Consider the following 13833-nt stretch of genomic DNA (forward strand, 5'->3'; position numbering starts at 1 on the left):
TTTTGTGAAGCTTGGATTAATATTGTGAAATGAGAAAGAGAAAGATGTCTATGTGTGTGTCAGAGCAAGGAAAAGTAGGGACATTATACTTAAGTTGTGAAACATACAAAAGGGAAAATAATTAGGTTTTTTTTTTTCTTCCTAATGAGAGGTTTTTTTGGGTGTTACAACTATGGAGGGTTATTGTTTTTTGTATAAGTGAAGATCTTAGGTGAGTTATTTTACTTTAGTTGTGTATGACAATTACATTAGCGTATAGTTGTTTAATTATTATTATTTTTTATTAATATTGACTAATATTTATCAGATTAATTTTTTTTTTTGCTTTCAATCTTGCTCCTTTGACCTAAATTTTTGGCTTTGCCACTGATCTTAAGTTAGGTATAAACTTAAAAAATATTGTAATTAATTTTATAATAATTAAAAAAATTTTGAGAAAGAATAATGACTTTATTTAGAGATTATCCCGTGGGCTTTTACTTTAAACGAGAAAGAATCTTCCACTTGGTTTCACAATGTCGGTGAGAAGAGAAAAGTGGTGGTATGATATTGATATCACTAAGTTTAATGGTTAAAAAAACGTTTGTTATGTTATAGTCAAAGATCTTAATAATTTACAGCGTGTGAATTGTTTGGATCCTGTCTAGGAATCGCAATTATAATCCAAAAGAGAACAAATATTCTATATGAGAATAAAGGAAAGTAGAAGACGATGATGGGGGACAATTCCCTTTTATGTTTCCTGGTTTCCTGCGAGCTGCAATAAGGGTTGGAAACATGCTTTACGCATTTATACACCGTCTGGAAAAATATATATAAGCTTGGCTTTGCCCCCTCTTTGAGGCCGCAAAGCATGCTCTTTTTTATCATTATCCATTCACTTTAACCCACTCGTGGGGTGGCACAAAACATTTTCACTTTGCTTTTTCAATGTTGGCAAAGGCTATTTGGATATGCATTGCTTTGGATTTGCTCATGTGATCGAAGGTGGGTAAAAACGCACTTTTATATCGACAATAGTTTAGGTAGAGCAAGATAATTTGAATTTTCGATGTGTTAAATAGAAATATAGAAAGTGTCTAATGACCTAACTGCTAGTGTGATTGATTGTCTTTCACTTTCACATGGACTCACAATTTTCTACTCGCTATTCACAGTCAATCACATTAGATAATTGTAAAAATAAGTATTAAATTGGTTGTGATACTAGAATTTTTCACCAATCTATAAAAGCTCCGCTGATAAGATAAAAGGATTGGAGGAGAAAAAAAAAAGCAATAGTGAGAAAGGTATCTTTGCCAGCTGCAGTAAAAGTTAGAAACATGCTTAATGCCTAAGCCGATAAACGAATGGAAATAAGCTGTCTTTGGCCCCTATTGAGGCCGCAAAGTATGGTCTTTTCAGTTCTAGTAATAATTATCAATTTTACTTTACGCTCCCCACCCGTGGGGTTGCACAAGACCTTCTCTGCCCACTTTGTTTTGTCGATATTGGCAAAGCTATGCATTTCTTTCAAATACTATGAAAGGTATATTATCCATTTTTTGAGAAGAAAAACATATTCGTGAGAAGTTTGCATGAAATTAAGTAGTACAAATTATCTACACTACATACCATCACACACACACACACACACACAATAATAATAATAATAATAATAATAATAATAATAATAATATGATTAAAGTGGAAACTCAACAGAATATTAATTAGTTAATTCATTCCAATTTTAAGTTGGGTGCTCCAAATTAGATTTCAAATTTATTCAAACTGTGTGCCAAATGTCGGCTAAATTTAAATCTGCTTCGAGTGCATTTAAAATTGCTTCAAATTCATTTGAAATTAATCCTAATTTCTTACTCTTTTTTTTTCTGAATTATCCACATTTCTTATTAGTACTTATTATTAACTCAATACAAATTTAAAAGAAAATTTTACCATATTCCATATATCTTCTCGTGTCTTTTGAATAAATTTTTATATGGTTTAATTTTCTTAACTTATTTCAAAATTTTAATAAATATTAACAAAATTAATTGTATGAAAATATATGTAAAATAAAGTTACGTTAAACAATAAAACTATCTATTTATTTCGACATTAACATTTTCTGAAAAATAAATTATTTTCCTAACAAATTTTTCTATAAAATTAGCTCATTTTTTTTTATGTTTGGTAGCAATTTTAAAATAACTTGAAAATTATCTCTTGGCTTCCCTTATTTAACTTTTGGTGAGATAAAATTGTTTTCCTTCTTTAACTTGAAATGGGATAGAGTTGTTTTATAAAAAAATTTAGTAGAAAACAACGTTATCTCATGTTAGGCTAAATAAGAGAATTTGAGAGGTAATTTTCCTTTAACCTATTTTTTTATAATACTATTAAACATAAGAAAATTCGGAAAATTTTCTTCACAAATTTCTTTATAAAATGTACTACCAATATGTATACTTTAAGGATTTTTCAAGGCTTAGAAAATTCAAAAACAAATATTGGTATGTAGTATACTAAATTCAGTAAGAACATCTCATATGTATCTAATTGTTAGTATTTTTAAATTTATGTATATATATATATATATATATATATATGCAAATATGCGTAAAGTTACAACTAATGAGTAATGAGAGATAAATGTCAAATAAATAGCTATTGTCTCTAATATTTCAAATTAAAGCTCACTTAATTACTTATAGGTTTGGGTTCAAATTACACATATATGTGTAACTTTAAATAATATTACACCATATAATTTTTTTAATTGGATATAAATTTTAACAAATTTACTATTGAACTACATTATTTTTATATATGCTCTATGCTTACAAAATTTCAAGATAATCAAAGATAAAGAGTCATCTTATCAATCAATTGATTAAATGTAAGTTTTTGTAGTTTAAAATAATGCATAAAAAATGTAAAAAATAAGTTTAAAGATCAAATAGTAAATAATATTCAATTAACATGAAAATTGACATACATATATGTTAAAAACATATAGAATATATATAATCCAACGATAAAATTTTTAAATTATGAATTCACTAATAAATTATTAAATAGTTAAACATTTTTTAGAGTTACACAATTTTATCCCAACCAGGGCGGCTATCATATTTTTTCTAATAATCATACGTAGCAACCCACTAGTAGCTAGCTAGGTACTTCTTCTGAAGATAGTGAGATCTGGACCAACCCCACCTAGAGCTAACTATGACTTCTGTTTTAGATGTGATAGGATAGGATTTGAATTCTTCCTAGCAGTCCAAGATTACCACAGTTAACCAGCAATCTAAGGTAATTATGATACACAACTAAGACCCTTTTCTGGCCGACTGTAAACTTTTTAAATCCCACATTAATAAGGCAATATTGATTCAACATCACGTTATTATATATGTGGTTCAAATCATTAAAAAATGGGAAACGTGTGTATCAAGTTAGAAAATTCCAACAACAGTTTGACCAAACCACATGCATGAATGATATTATAATTTCTTGATTTTGATTGACTTATTGGACTTAAGAAATAAATTAGGTAAAAATATAATGGTATCCAGAAAAAGTAAAATATTAAATGGTTATATATATAGCATAAATAAGCTAGGAAAAAAACATATAAAAAAAAAAACTATGACAAATTGAGTACAAATGAACCATCAAGATTATGTTTATTAATTTAATTCTCATAACTACTGATTGCTAATGATACCAAAAAAAAGGCATAAATAGTACGAGAAGTAAAAAAGTGAAATTTATACTACAAAAGACAAAGGATAGAAATATATTTTCACTACACCCCTACACTCCAATCACACTAGCTAGCTAATACATTTATGCTTCAATAGTTCAATTGTTATTGAAAATTCTTTGTCCTGGTGATAGTATCATTTTCGGATCAAACTGAGCTTTTCTCTCTTGAAAAGTTCTCCACTTCATGCCAAAATGGTTTTTCCAATCTTCCATTGTCTTGTAATTGGGAAGATACTGCTTAACTTCAATACCGGCATTATAACAAGACTGCAGTATGTCCTTGTTTTGTAAATCAATGGTTTCCCAGTCATTAAACCCAATTGTATGTAAAAAGCCTATGGTGTAGAACACATCTTCATCAGGTATAACCGCAGACATCCTATCATCCCACCTGTAATTTAATTTTCAGTAATTCATTCAGATTGCAATTTATCAAAATGTTTTTGTGTGCATTTATGTGTATACATAAAGGTAAAGTTAAGCATAATTAGTTTTTTTTTCTTCTTTTTTTCTTTCAAAATTTCTTTTGATAGGAAAATAGCGTAGTAGAGGGAGAATGGATTAGAACTACAAACATGTGATATCACCACCACAAAAAAAAAAAAAAAAAAAAAAAAAAAAAAAAAAAAAAAAACCAGTACTATTGGACTATTGCTTGAACTCCAAATTAATTCCTTAATTGTTAAGAGCTTGTGGGTTTCGGTCAGCTGTTCAATAAATAAACTATCTTGCTATTAAATAAAAAATTTAGGGTTTAAATCATGCTTATACCAAAAATCAATTAGTATTTTGACTTGATAATAAAGAGCAATCATTATGATACTGAGGTTGAAATTCTACTGTAGTAAAAAAATGCTTATTTAAAATTTAAAAAAAAACTTACTTGTTCCTGTTCATAGGATAAACGAGGACAACTCCTGTGGTAATGTTACGTTTAAGAACAATGTCCTTGAAAACAATGGAATTAAAATCTGAGATATGAGATTTTGGTACAAAGAGATTCAGCCATGGATGAGGAGTATCCCATAGTCCTTGTGACTGAAGCTTTTGCTCTCCACTTTGGACTCTATTCAGAAAATCTATGTATGAGATGTCCTTCTCAAATGTAAATCCAGGTATAAAGCTCAACCCTTCGAACAAAACTTGGAGTTCCTATTAATTTAAAAATAAATAAAAAAAACCATTACCACGAGTCATATTGTTATATAACTAATTAGAAGAACTTTAAAGGTAGTTTTGCTATAAGTATTATAAATCATGTTGATCTTTAAGATGTACCTTGTCCACTGAATTAAGAGTGTGGTCATCATAATATTTGGCTACTTCTATACAGTAGATGATGCCATATTTGGTCACAAGGGAAATAATTCTGGAGTGATCGGATAATGGAAAAAAGGTTGATCTCCAATTTTCTGGTGTACCCTTATCCATGAGAAGTAAACCTTCCAAGTAATTAAGTGCATTCTTTTGCTTCCTTCCATTGAGTGATATCAAGCTCTCTTGGTCTTTAGTAAATGCAGAGAAGTCATTATAAAGCATTCGAACCCACTTGACCTACAAAAAACAAATCCATCACACATAAATAAACAATAGTGGCACATAGTAAAAACACTCAGCATTATCAAATATAAAAAATAGCTAACTAGCATGGAATTAATGGGTTATGAAATTCTCTTTTATTTCGGATAACTGTGTGATGTACATAAATGGGTTGCTTTATCAATTTAATTTTTCTTGATGATGAAAATATCTTTATGTACAGTATAGTTGGATGGGTTTTTGTAGTTAGTCCTTTAATTATGATCATCATCAAAGTTGTAATTATTGTCGTGCATGCATAGTTGAAATAAGGAACATCATGAAATCGACATTATGAGAGCAGTGGGAAAACAATAAGACAAGTCTAAGTCAATGTGCCACACATTAAAAAAAAAAAAAAAAAGTGCTTTATTTAATATTTACACGTACCCTCTTTGGAGCTGGCTCTAGGGCAATTCTTGCTCTGACTATAATCCCAAATTGGCCTAAACCACCAAGAACCGCATAAAAGAGCTTCCTGTTCTTTTCTGGGGAGCAAGTAACAAAATCACCTTCCCCTAAATCAAACAAGCAAAAACATCATAAGTAGACCCCAAAATAGCTGCATGCATGCAACAAAATTTAAATTCTAAAAGAAATCTGAGAATAGATCTGCATAAAACTAAAATATTAGCTAATAATTAAACCAAACCAACTAGGTGCTAAACAATGGAGACAAATGTAAAGTCTGTCTAGGTCTTTAGGTCTAGGACCACAGTGTGAACTTTAAGAACTAATCTGGGTCCCAACTAAAGGACTCCGAACAGTAATAATAATTAATATGTTCCAATGCGACGGTATATTTAAGTTCAACAACCACTACATTGTATTATACATAGGTCATTTACGTGGCAAACTATAAGTGGAAATTTATCATTTCATATGAATTTATTATTTTTATTCTACAATTCACTGTAAATCACATCAGCGTTGTAGTAAAAATTATGATACTCTTCTATGGGTAGATCTAGTTGTTCAATTGGTAAAACTTTTTATTATAATCAAATAAGGAACTTGTATTCGAATCTTGCCTTTTTCACCGATACCAAATAAGGAACTTATATTCGAATCTTGCCTTCTTCATCAATACTTTCGAATTCTATTGAATCTATAAATTTTTTCTTTTTAAAATCATCAATCTACTAAAAAAAAGAAGTGAAAATGGAGTAAAAAAATAATTCATACCAGTGATGACATCCATTTCATATACGTTGCTGATCTGAGGACCATAACGGAAGGTTTGGCCACTAATCCCTGCATTGGAGAGTGTCCCTCCAACAGTTAAGTACAAATAGTCGGTGAATGAGACCGGTGCAAGTCCATGTTCAAGTGTGGCATTCAAAACATCAATCCAAAGCTGTTCACCACCAACATCAGCATAAAAAAAACCCATTGACGGGGTTCCAGAGACAGTGATTCCAAACCCATTTCTATGATTTTTCAAGGATCTCATGTTCACAACAACCCCATTAGGAGCCATTGCTTGTCCACGGACAGAATGGCCTTGGCCTCTAGCAGCTATAGTAAAAGGAGCAGAATTATTGTGAGCAAATTTTATTAAGGTTTCGATATCATTTATAGAAGTTGGATAAAAAACTGAGGCTGGAATCTCGTGAACCATATTGCCATAATCACTAGAGGCTAATTTAATGGCATCATGGTCATCACGAAGCTTACTTATGATATCAAGGTTTTGGAGCTTTCTATTTTGATAGACAGGGTTTTGGAACTTGGATGGAAGACAATTTGTACTTAGCTTTGGCTTTCCTAAGGTAGACACCAAAAAACTTATAAATAAAAGTAGTAGCATGAAATATGTTGTAATTGGAAAAGTTTCAACCATTTTCAAGAGAGGAAATGAGTGATGAAGAAGAACAATAAGAAGAAGAGGGTTAGAAAGTTGGTGAGGGGTGTCAGCTGTGCTTTGTGGTGGAAAGATTGGGCAGTATTTATAGATGTAAAAAGTTGCATTTGCATGAAAAAATAGGATGTAAATCTTTGACATCAGGGAAGAAAATCTTTTGGGCTCTTTCATAGGAAACGACGTCGTGACATATAAAGTCTATTTTCAAAGATACGGAAGGACGATACATTGGATTTCATTTTTTTTTTCTCTGTTTTTCCAAATAGCAAATAGTCATAAAATGCTCGTGTATATAGTATTAAAGCTCATGTTCCGCTGCGTGTTTTGTGTGTTTATGTATGTATCATCATGATCACGAATATTCCAAGCAACCCACAGGGTATTAATTCATTCTTGTGGGCCGTTAAAGGACCAAAACGACAAGTATAAACCGTTGGATCATGATCTCCTCAGGTCAAGATTAGTCAAGTTTGGTCCAATATTAATTGGCTTCGTGCAAGCCTAAGTTGTTGTTTTTAAAAAAATTGTTATTTATTTTTTAAACTTAGGATGATGGTAAAGTGGTCAAAATTAGATAATCATCAGAGGATCTTTTAGATTTTCTTTTGAATTGAAGGATTCTCATAAATCAGTGTTTTGTCTTCAACATTTAGATTTATAGATGGAAAATAAGGAATGGGGTAGACATCAAACCAGATTTTTCTTCATTCTAGATTTTGTTTGTGCGTATCTAAGAGTACATATAATCAATGGAGTCATATCAGATTGGTTCCTTGTCCATGTTGTCTTGCCTACTCACTTGGAAATTTCAAAGATATATAGTATTATCTGTGGAGTAATTATCATGGTTCCAGGGCTTCATAATGAAACTTCCAAGTTAACTCTCGTTGGTAAAAAAAATTTCAATTTCAATTTTAAATTACCAAATCTGCATATATAGATAGCAAAGTATCGACATTGGTTCTATAATCTATATATTAAAATGAGCGAATTCCTCTTGCTTCTTGCAAACTTCAAAGGTAATAGTCTAAGAAGAAGTATACAATTTCCATGAGGAATTATAATTATCATTAATTTTGAGCATCTTGCAAGCGATGAAGAAAAATATAGCAAGAAAACAATGTCATGCCATGCACACGAGAGAATCTGGTAGATTAAATTGCAAGCATTGGTCCTGCCACAATAAATATTAATAGTTATTCCATACAATTTTTTTATTTTTTATTTTTGTATAGAAGAATTAGTGGTACTATAATATATCAATTATTTATAAAACTTACTGTTCTCTTGGAGATCTTCTTGGTATGATATTAGACAAAGATAGTTTCAGGTCTAGAGCAAAGATTTTGATTGGAAATTGAAATTAGACTAAACATATATGCCAATTCAATGGATGATCTTTGACCTAAAGATCTCACAGGTAGGAGGAGCTATCGGGAAACTAGACCCTCCACCATGCAGGGTTTCATTCGTCCATATTCTATAATTAACACCATAATTTATTATCAAGCATGTCATGCATGTGTGCCCCATGCATGTCTAATCTATTCATATCCCTTACAAAACATATTTTACCGAATATAATAAAATCAAGTAACTTCATGAAAACAACTAAGCATGCCTTCCCCACATGGCTAAATAGTGGTAGTTAGGTCCTCTACCTAACCAAAGATTTAATAAAAAAAAAGTTGGTCCTGCTATATTTCCTTGGAATATATAGACATAAACGTAAATTCCACACACTCATGCTTAAATCCATTAGTATAATTTCTATCATAACTCACACCGTTTGAAAAGACAAGAGGGACAAAACATATCTACATGGTATGTTGCCACCAAATCTGCAATCAAAACGGTAATTTTTGAAACCAAATGATCGAGCAAGTTGCTAGATGATCATCAGTTGGTGACAACAACATCTTATCAGTAAATTAAATAAAATATATACTTGACTGTGAGCCAGATATGGATTTGGACTAAGTTTTTTTGTCAGTATAATAACACTTTCACGCAATTCAAGACTTTTATCTAGTGAGTTTGTAGCTTATAAGTAGAATGGTGGCATTACAAGCTGAGTTGTTGTTGTTGCTGTCGTTGTTATATGTGATTCTTCTTCGACATGCGAATCACTAAGAGAAATAGTGAGAGAGAGAGAGAGAGAGAGAGAGATAAGAGAGAATCAAAGATGCCTGTGCAGAAAAACATGGGTACAGCTGACTATAGAGTAGAGAGAACTCGTGAGGAAAGGGGGGAGGGGGGGACTATTCTAAGATGCTGGAAATCTTTATGGGGATCCAAGCCTGCCAGCCCACAAGATCACGTGGTCCTAAACCAACAACAAGACCCACCGCCAAATCCATGTCAATTGTCATTTTTGATTGCTCTACTCTCACGTACGCACTGCAATCATATCCGTCGGTTGATACATATATCATATGCATGAAGGTTGATAGAGAGGAAACATCATCATACATTTGATATCCTACGAAGACACCCACCATGGTCCCTGCGGTTGTGTCTTAATTTCAGATTTTAAGCAAATCTTTCCTATTTTGATGTATTAATAGTTGGGAAAACCGAAGATTTAAATTCTAAATGTTTTGTTAGAAACATCAAAAGATATGTCTCTCAAGACTCTTGACAAAAAGGTTTTTCTTTTAATTTCTCAAAAACAAGATGTAGAGGAGCAGGACTGTATATGCTCTACCAATTCAATTATTTTCCTTTTCTTTCACTCATTTCCCCCCAAAGACAGAAAAGATATCACAAATATACTCTTTGTTACAAATATATATAGGCCAAGGTCAATGCATTATTATGTAGAGGAGCAGGACTGTATATGCTCTACCAATTCAATTATTTTCCTTTTCTTTCACTCATTTTCCCCCAAAGACAGAAAAGATATCACATATATACTCTTTGTTACAAATATATATGGGCCAAGGTCAATGAATTATTTTGGCCTAATCCTAATTTTTTTAGGGTTTTTCAATCTAATTTCACTAAACCTAATCTAAGCTAGTTTAGAGTTGTCTAGGGTTATTCATTACATCAATACCTACAGAAATACAATTGTTTACTTACACAATTAGTTTAATGGTGGCAATTGCTTCTTCCTAGGTAGTTTATTGATGGCTTGGAAAGCAAACTGTTATTGCTTGATTAAAGTTGACTATTGTGTTCTTATTGAAACGATTGGTAAGCTCATTTGGAAACACTCTCTTGTTAAGGGTACGTGTGAGTTTCTACTTCCATTGTTGCTATGATTTATTGTGCAACAAAGCGCTATAAGATTGCTCATATATAATGATATCTTTCATGAAATTACCAAATATATTTAAATTAAAATTGTTAATAGTTACTAACACCATTTCTAAACTCATTTAGTTACGTCTTTCTCTTGAGGACATGATAGTTTCTTTTTCAATTGCTACTCCAATTTATTATGACAATCAGAATGTTATTAGGATTAATCATAATGATTTTTTTTTTGTTGAAATTATTGATTATCCTTTCATTCATTATCATCTTCTTCACGTTTAGCGGATTACCTAACTTATAGTTATCTTCACTAAGTTGCATGCTTCATGTTATAAGCTTCACTCTTTTCTTCAAACTCGAACTCACCTTAGATTTACCACCTTAAGTTGGAGGGGATGTTAGAAATATAGTTCCAAGGCACATGTATTATGTTGCTCTAATCCTAATTGTTTTAGGGTTTCCTAATTTAAGTTAATTACACCTAAGCTCAATTTAGGGTTAATACAGAGTAATTCATCTCATCAATATTTGCATTGTACACTTGTTTTACTGACACATAGAAATAATATATTCCTAACTGCACATTTTGTATTTAGACTTTCCTTTATCTTTTGGCTATAAGTGGTAGAAATATTTCTTTATATAGTTTAATTAAAGAAGGTAGACAAAATCGTTTGAGCGTGTGAAACAAGCACACGAATTTCTCATTTGGGCTCATGTATGGAGGCTGTTACTTTTTGTCCAAGATGGGAAGGTGAATGTCCACAACAATTCTTAAAGGAGCAAGAAGGGTAATCTTTGAGTTTTGACAAAAACGAAATCAGAAAGTTTTCTCATTTTACCCTCTAGCTCAGCTCTCGTGCTTTGAGCTAGAACATTTTTTCCCTTTGGGTCATAGATACTGTGTGTACTACTGGCTGGCCCACAGAGACAAAGAGTTAAAGAAATACGAAAGACATTTCCTCGAACAAATGGAATCGTATCCTCTTTCAAAAGTGGGAGTGGGTATAGTAAGACTGTGTAGTGTGTACCATGTAGATGCTCTCCCAAAAATTTTATTAGTTCCCATGCCGTGAAGCGGCAATAGCAACCAAGGCCAAAGGGTACCCACCATGTTTTCTTAATGAGCAATTTCTTTGGAACTTGTAGCAAGAATGTAAGAGCTTTTTTTTAGCCTGGATTTTTTTTCTACATTATCATTTGCTGCTATATAATTCTAATTGACCCCATGAACATGTTTATGGTATGCTATCTTGACCATTTTTGTTCAAGCTCAAGAAGGTTCAACCACACTATCCTCTTTCGTAATTGCATAAATCTTTGAATGCAAATTGGAGGCCATCTTGACTGTTGTCGAAAATACTTAAAAGAGTGTTACTAGAAGCTATTTATTGAACCTTTATATATACCCATTGTCATATCCAGTAGATGTTGTAAAATAAGGGAGTTTTTACAAATATATATATATATATATATATATATATATTGGATTTAAGTTTTATTTTTTTGAAAAGGAGTTTTGCAAATTTCATTAAAGTAAAGCCAAGTCTACTTGAATTACAACATTGATATATGAAGAAACATCATATATCTATATAAAAAAATTTGTGACATATTTAATATGTCTAGCGCAATTATAAGGTACAGAACATGTGAAATACTAATGTTCCAAAAAGATTTTGGAATCAACTTTGCATCAGAAATCAAATGACTAAAAGAGGGTAGAGATTCATCCTCATCTTTCAATGAGTTTATAATTATATCTGAATCTCCCTAAAAAACATTGGTTATAACTTGTAACCCTAATTTCTATAGAGAGTGCAAGAGCTCTCATGAGTACCATGGCTTTCTACCTTTGCAATTGACTGTAGGAGAGAAACTCTCTGAGATATTGAAGCAATACCCAATTCATTCTATTTGTAATGAATGTGATTTTTATTGGCTTAATAATTTATCAAGCTCATTGTTAATTTAATGTCCTTCAAAGACATAATTATATGCCAATTTTGATGTTCATAGGAGGGCATTTATTATCCAATTTGAAACACAAAATTTAGTAGACTTAACTGTGTGTGTGTTTTGAATTTTTTTTTTCAAATGAGATATATCAGATTTTAATTAATCTTCAATCATTCTATTTGACAAGCATGATGGACATGTAAAGATCAAGTACTCCTCGAGCCAAAAAAGAAAAAGAAAAGATCAAGTACTCCATTAATGAGTTTAGGAAAATATTAATCAATAGTGTAAGGGAAATATGGGAAAATGATAAAAGAACACAAGAGCAGAAGATTTATAAAAACTTCTTTATAAAATTTAAATTCCAAATATGTATCTATTTTCAAAATAAATATCATATTTGAGAACACCCTTGATTTTGATCTCTTCAAAAACCAAGAGGTGTGTGTTGTTTTTTTTGGGGCCTTTTTTAAATTTTAAAAAAAAATCATTATCTCTCTTTTGACAATATTGAATTTTATTAATAATTTTTTAAAAAAAATTAGTAATTCTGATTTTAACTTTGATAGAGAGAGAAATGAAGAGTCGGTTGGAGAATGAAGGTTTTTACAACATTTGAAGAGATCATTTTTTAAACGTAATTTTTATTAATTAAAATTTTTACACTGAGATATATAGAGAATATATTTTATTGGCCAATAGAGAAGACTTTAAAAAAAAATTGTCAAAATTGTAAGATAGATAGATATAATATATTTTATTGGTTAACAGGAGGCATCATTTCACTTAGGGACCTTAGGCTATTACCTAATGTAGGGGCGGCTTTAAGTTGAATCCAAGGTATAGGATGTTCATATGAACACCCTAAATTGAGAATCTCAATAATTTAAGTTCAACAAAAATAATTTTGGCCCTCAAATATAATCCTTAACTTCTTAAACAAAATATATATATATATATATATATATATATATATATATATATATATATATATAAAAGCCCAAATAACAACAATAAAAATTAGTCCAAGCAATAACCAAAATAGTCCAAACAACAGCAAATGAATAAAATATTCAACAAAAAGCTCATTCAAAAAAACAAAATGAAAAACTCATAATCATCTAGATTTGTAAGTCATTCAACCCATTCCATAAAAATAATCCCAAATTTCATGCTTCCTAGAAAACAATGCCAAGAGAGATACCTTTGCCATGTGTTCTCCTATATAGTGTTGGCAGTTCTACTGACCTCAATTTTGCTCTCCTCAACAGTTTGGCTCGTAATTGTAGAAGGTATTATTTATTGCTCTCTCTCTCTCTCTCCATTTTCCTTTTTTTTATCATCATTTCATACTTTCTCTTACTTTATTACTCTTATCTTAGCATTCCCAGTTCTCATCTCTCTTTTTTCCCTTTTTG

At 31.0% G+C, this 13833-nt stretch overlaps 1 protein-coding gene across 1 annotated transcript; it reads right to left on the reverse strand.

The window, feature by feature from the left end:
• Nucleotides 1–3641: 3641 nt before the first annotated feature.
• On the reverse strand, nt 3642–7251 carry LOC142621712 (cytokinin dehydrogenase 3-like). Its single transcript, XM_075795057.1, has 5 exons — nt 6517–7251; nt 5722–5849; nt 5032–5307; nt 4637–4905; nt 3642–4144 (listed from the first exon to the last, which is right to left on the reverse strand). The coding sequence occupies exons 1-5, from the start codon at nt 7172–7174 to the stop codon at nt 3850–3852; spliced, it is 1626 nt and encodes a 541-aa protein (XP_075651172.1). The 5' UTR covers nt 7175–7251; the 3' UTR covers nt 3642–3849.
• Between the last annotated feature and the right edge of the window lie 6582 nt (nt 7252–13833).

The sequence above is a fragment of the Castanea sativa genome, chromosome 1 (genome assembly GCF_040712315.1).
Source record: "Castanea sativa cultivar Marrone di Chiusa Pesio chromosome 1, ASM4071231v1".
Lineage (NCBI taxonomy): Eukaryota > Viridiplantae > Streptophyta > Magnoliopsida > Fagales > Fagaceae > Castanea > Castanea sativa.

What these genes read in the sequence shown, in the direction of transcription:
- LOC142621712 (XM_075795057.1), bottom strand. Translation starts at nt 7,174, where the DNA reads ATGGTTGAAACTTTTCCAATTACAACATATTTCATGCTACTACTTTTA. An exon ending in TGAAATGGATGTCATCACTG is followed by an intron (nt 5,850 to 6,516) that starts GTATGAATTATT and finishes TGTTTGATTTAG; the next exon opens with GGGAAGGTGATTTTGTTACT. An exon ending in CTCTTAATTCAGTGGACAAG is followed by an intron (nt 4,906 to 5,031) that starts GTACATCTTAAA and finishes TTAAATTAATAG; the next exon opens with GAACTCCAAGTTTTGTTCGA.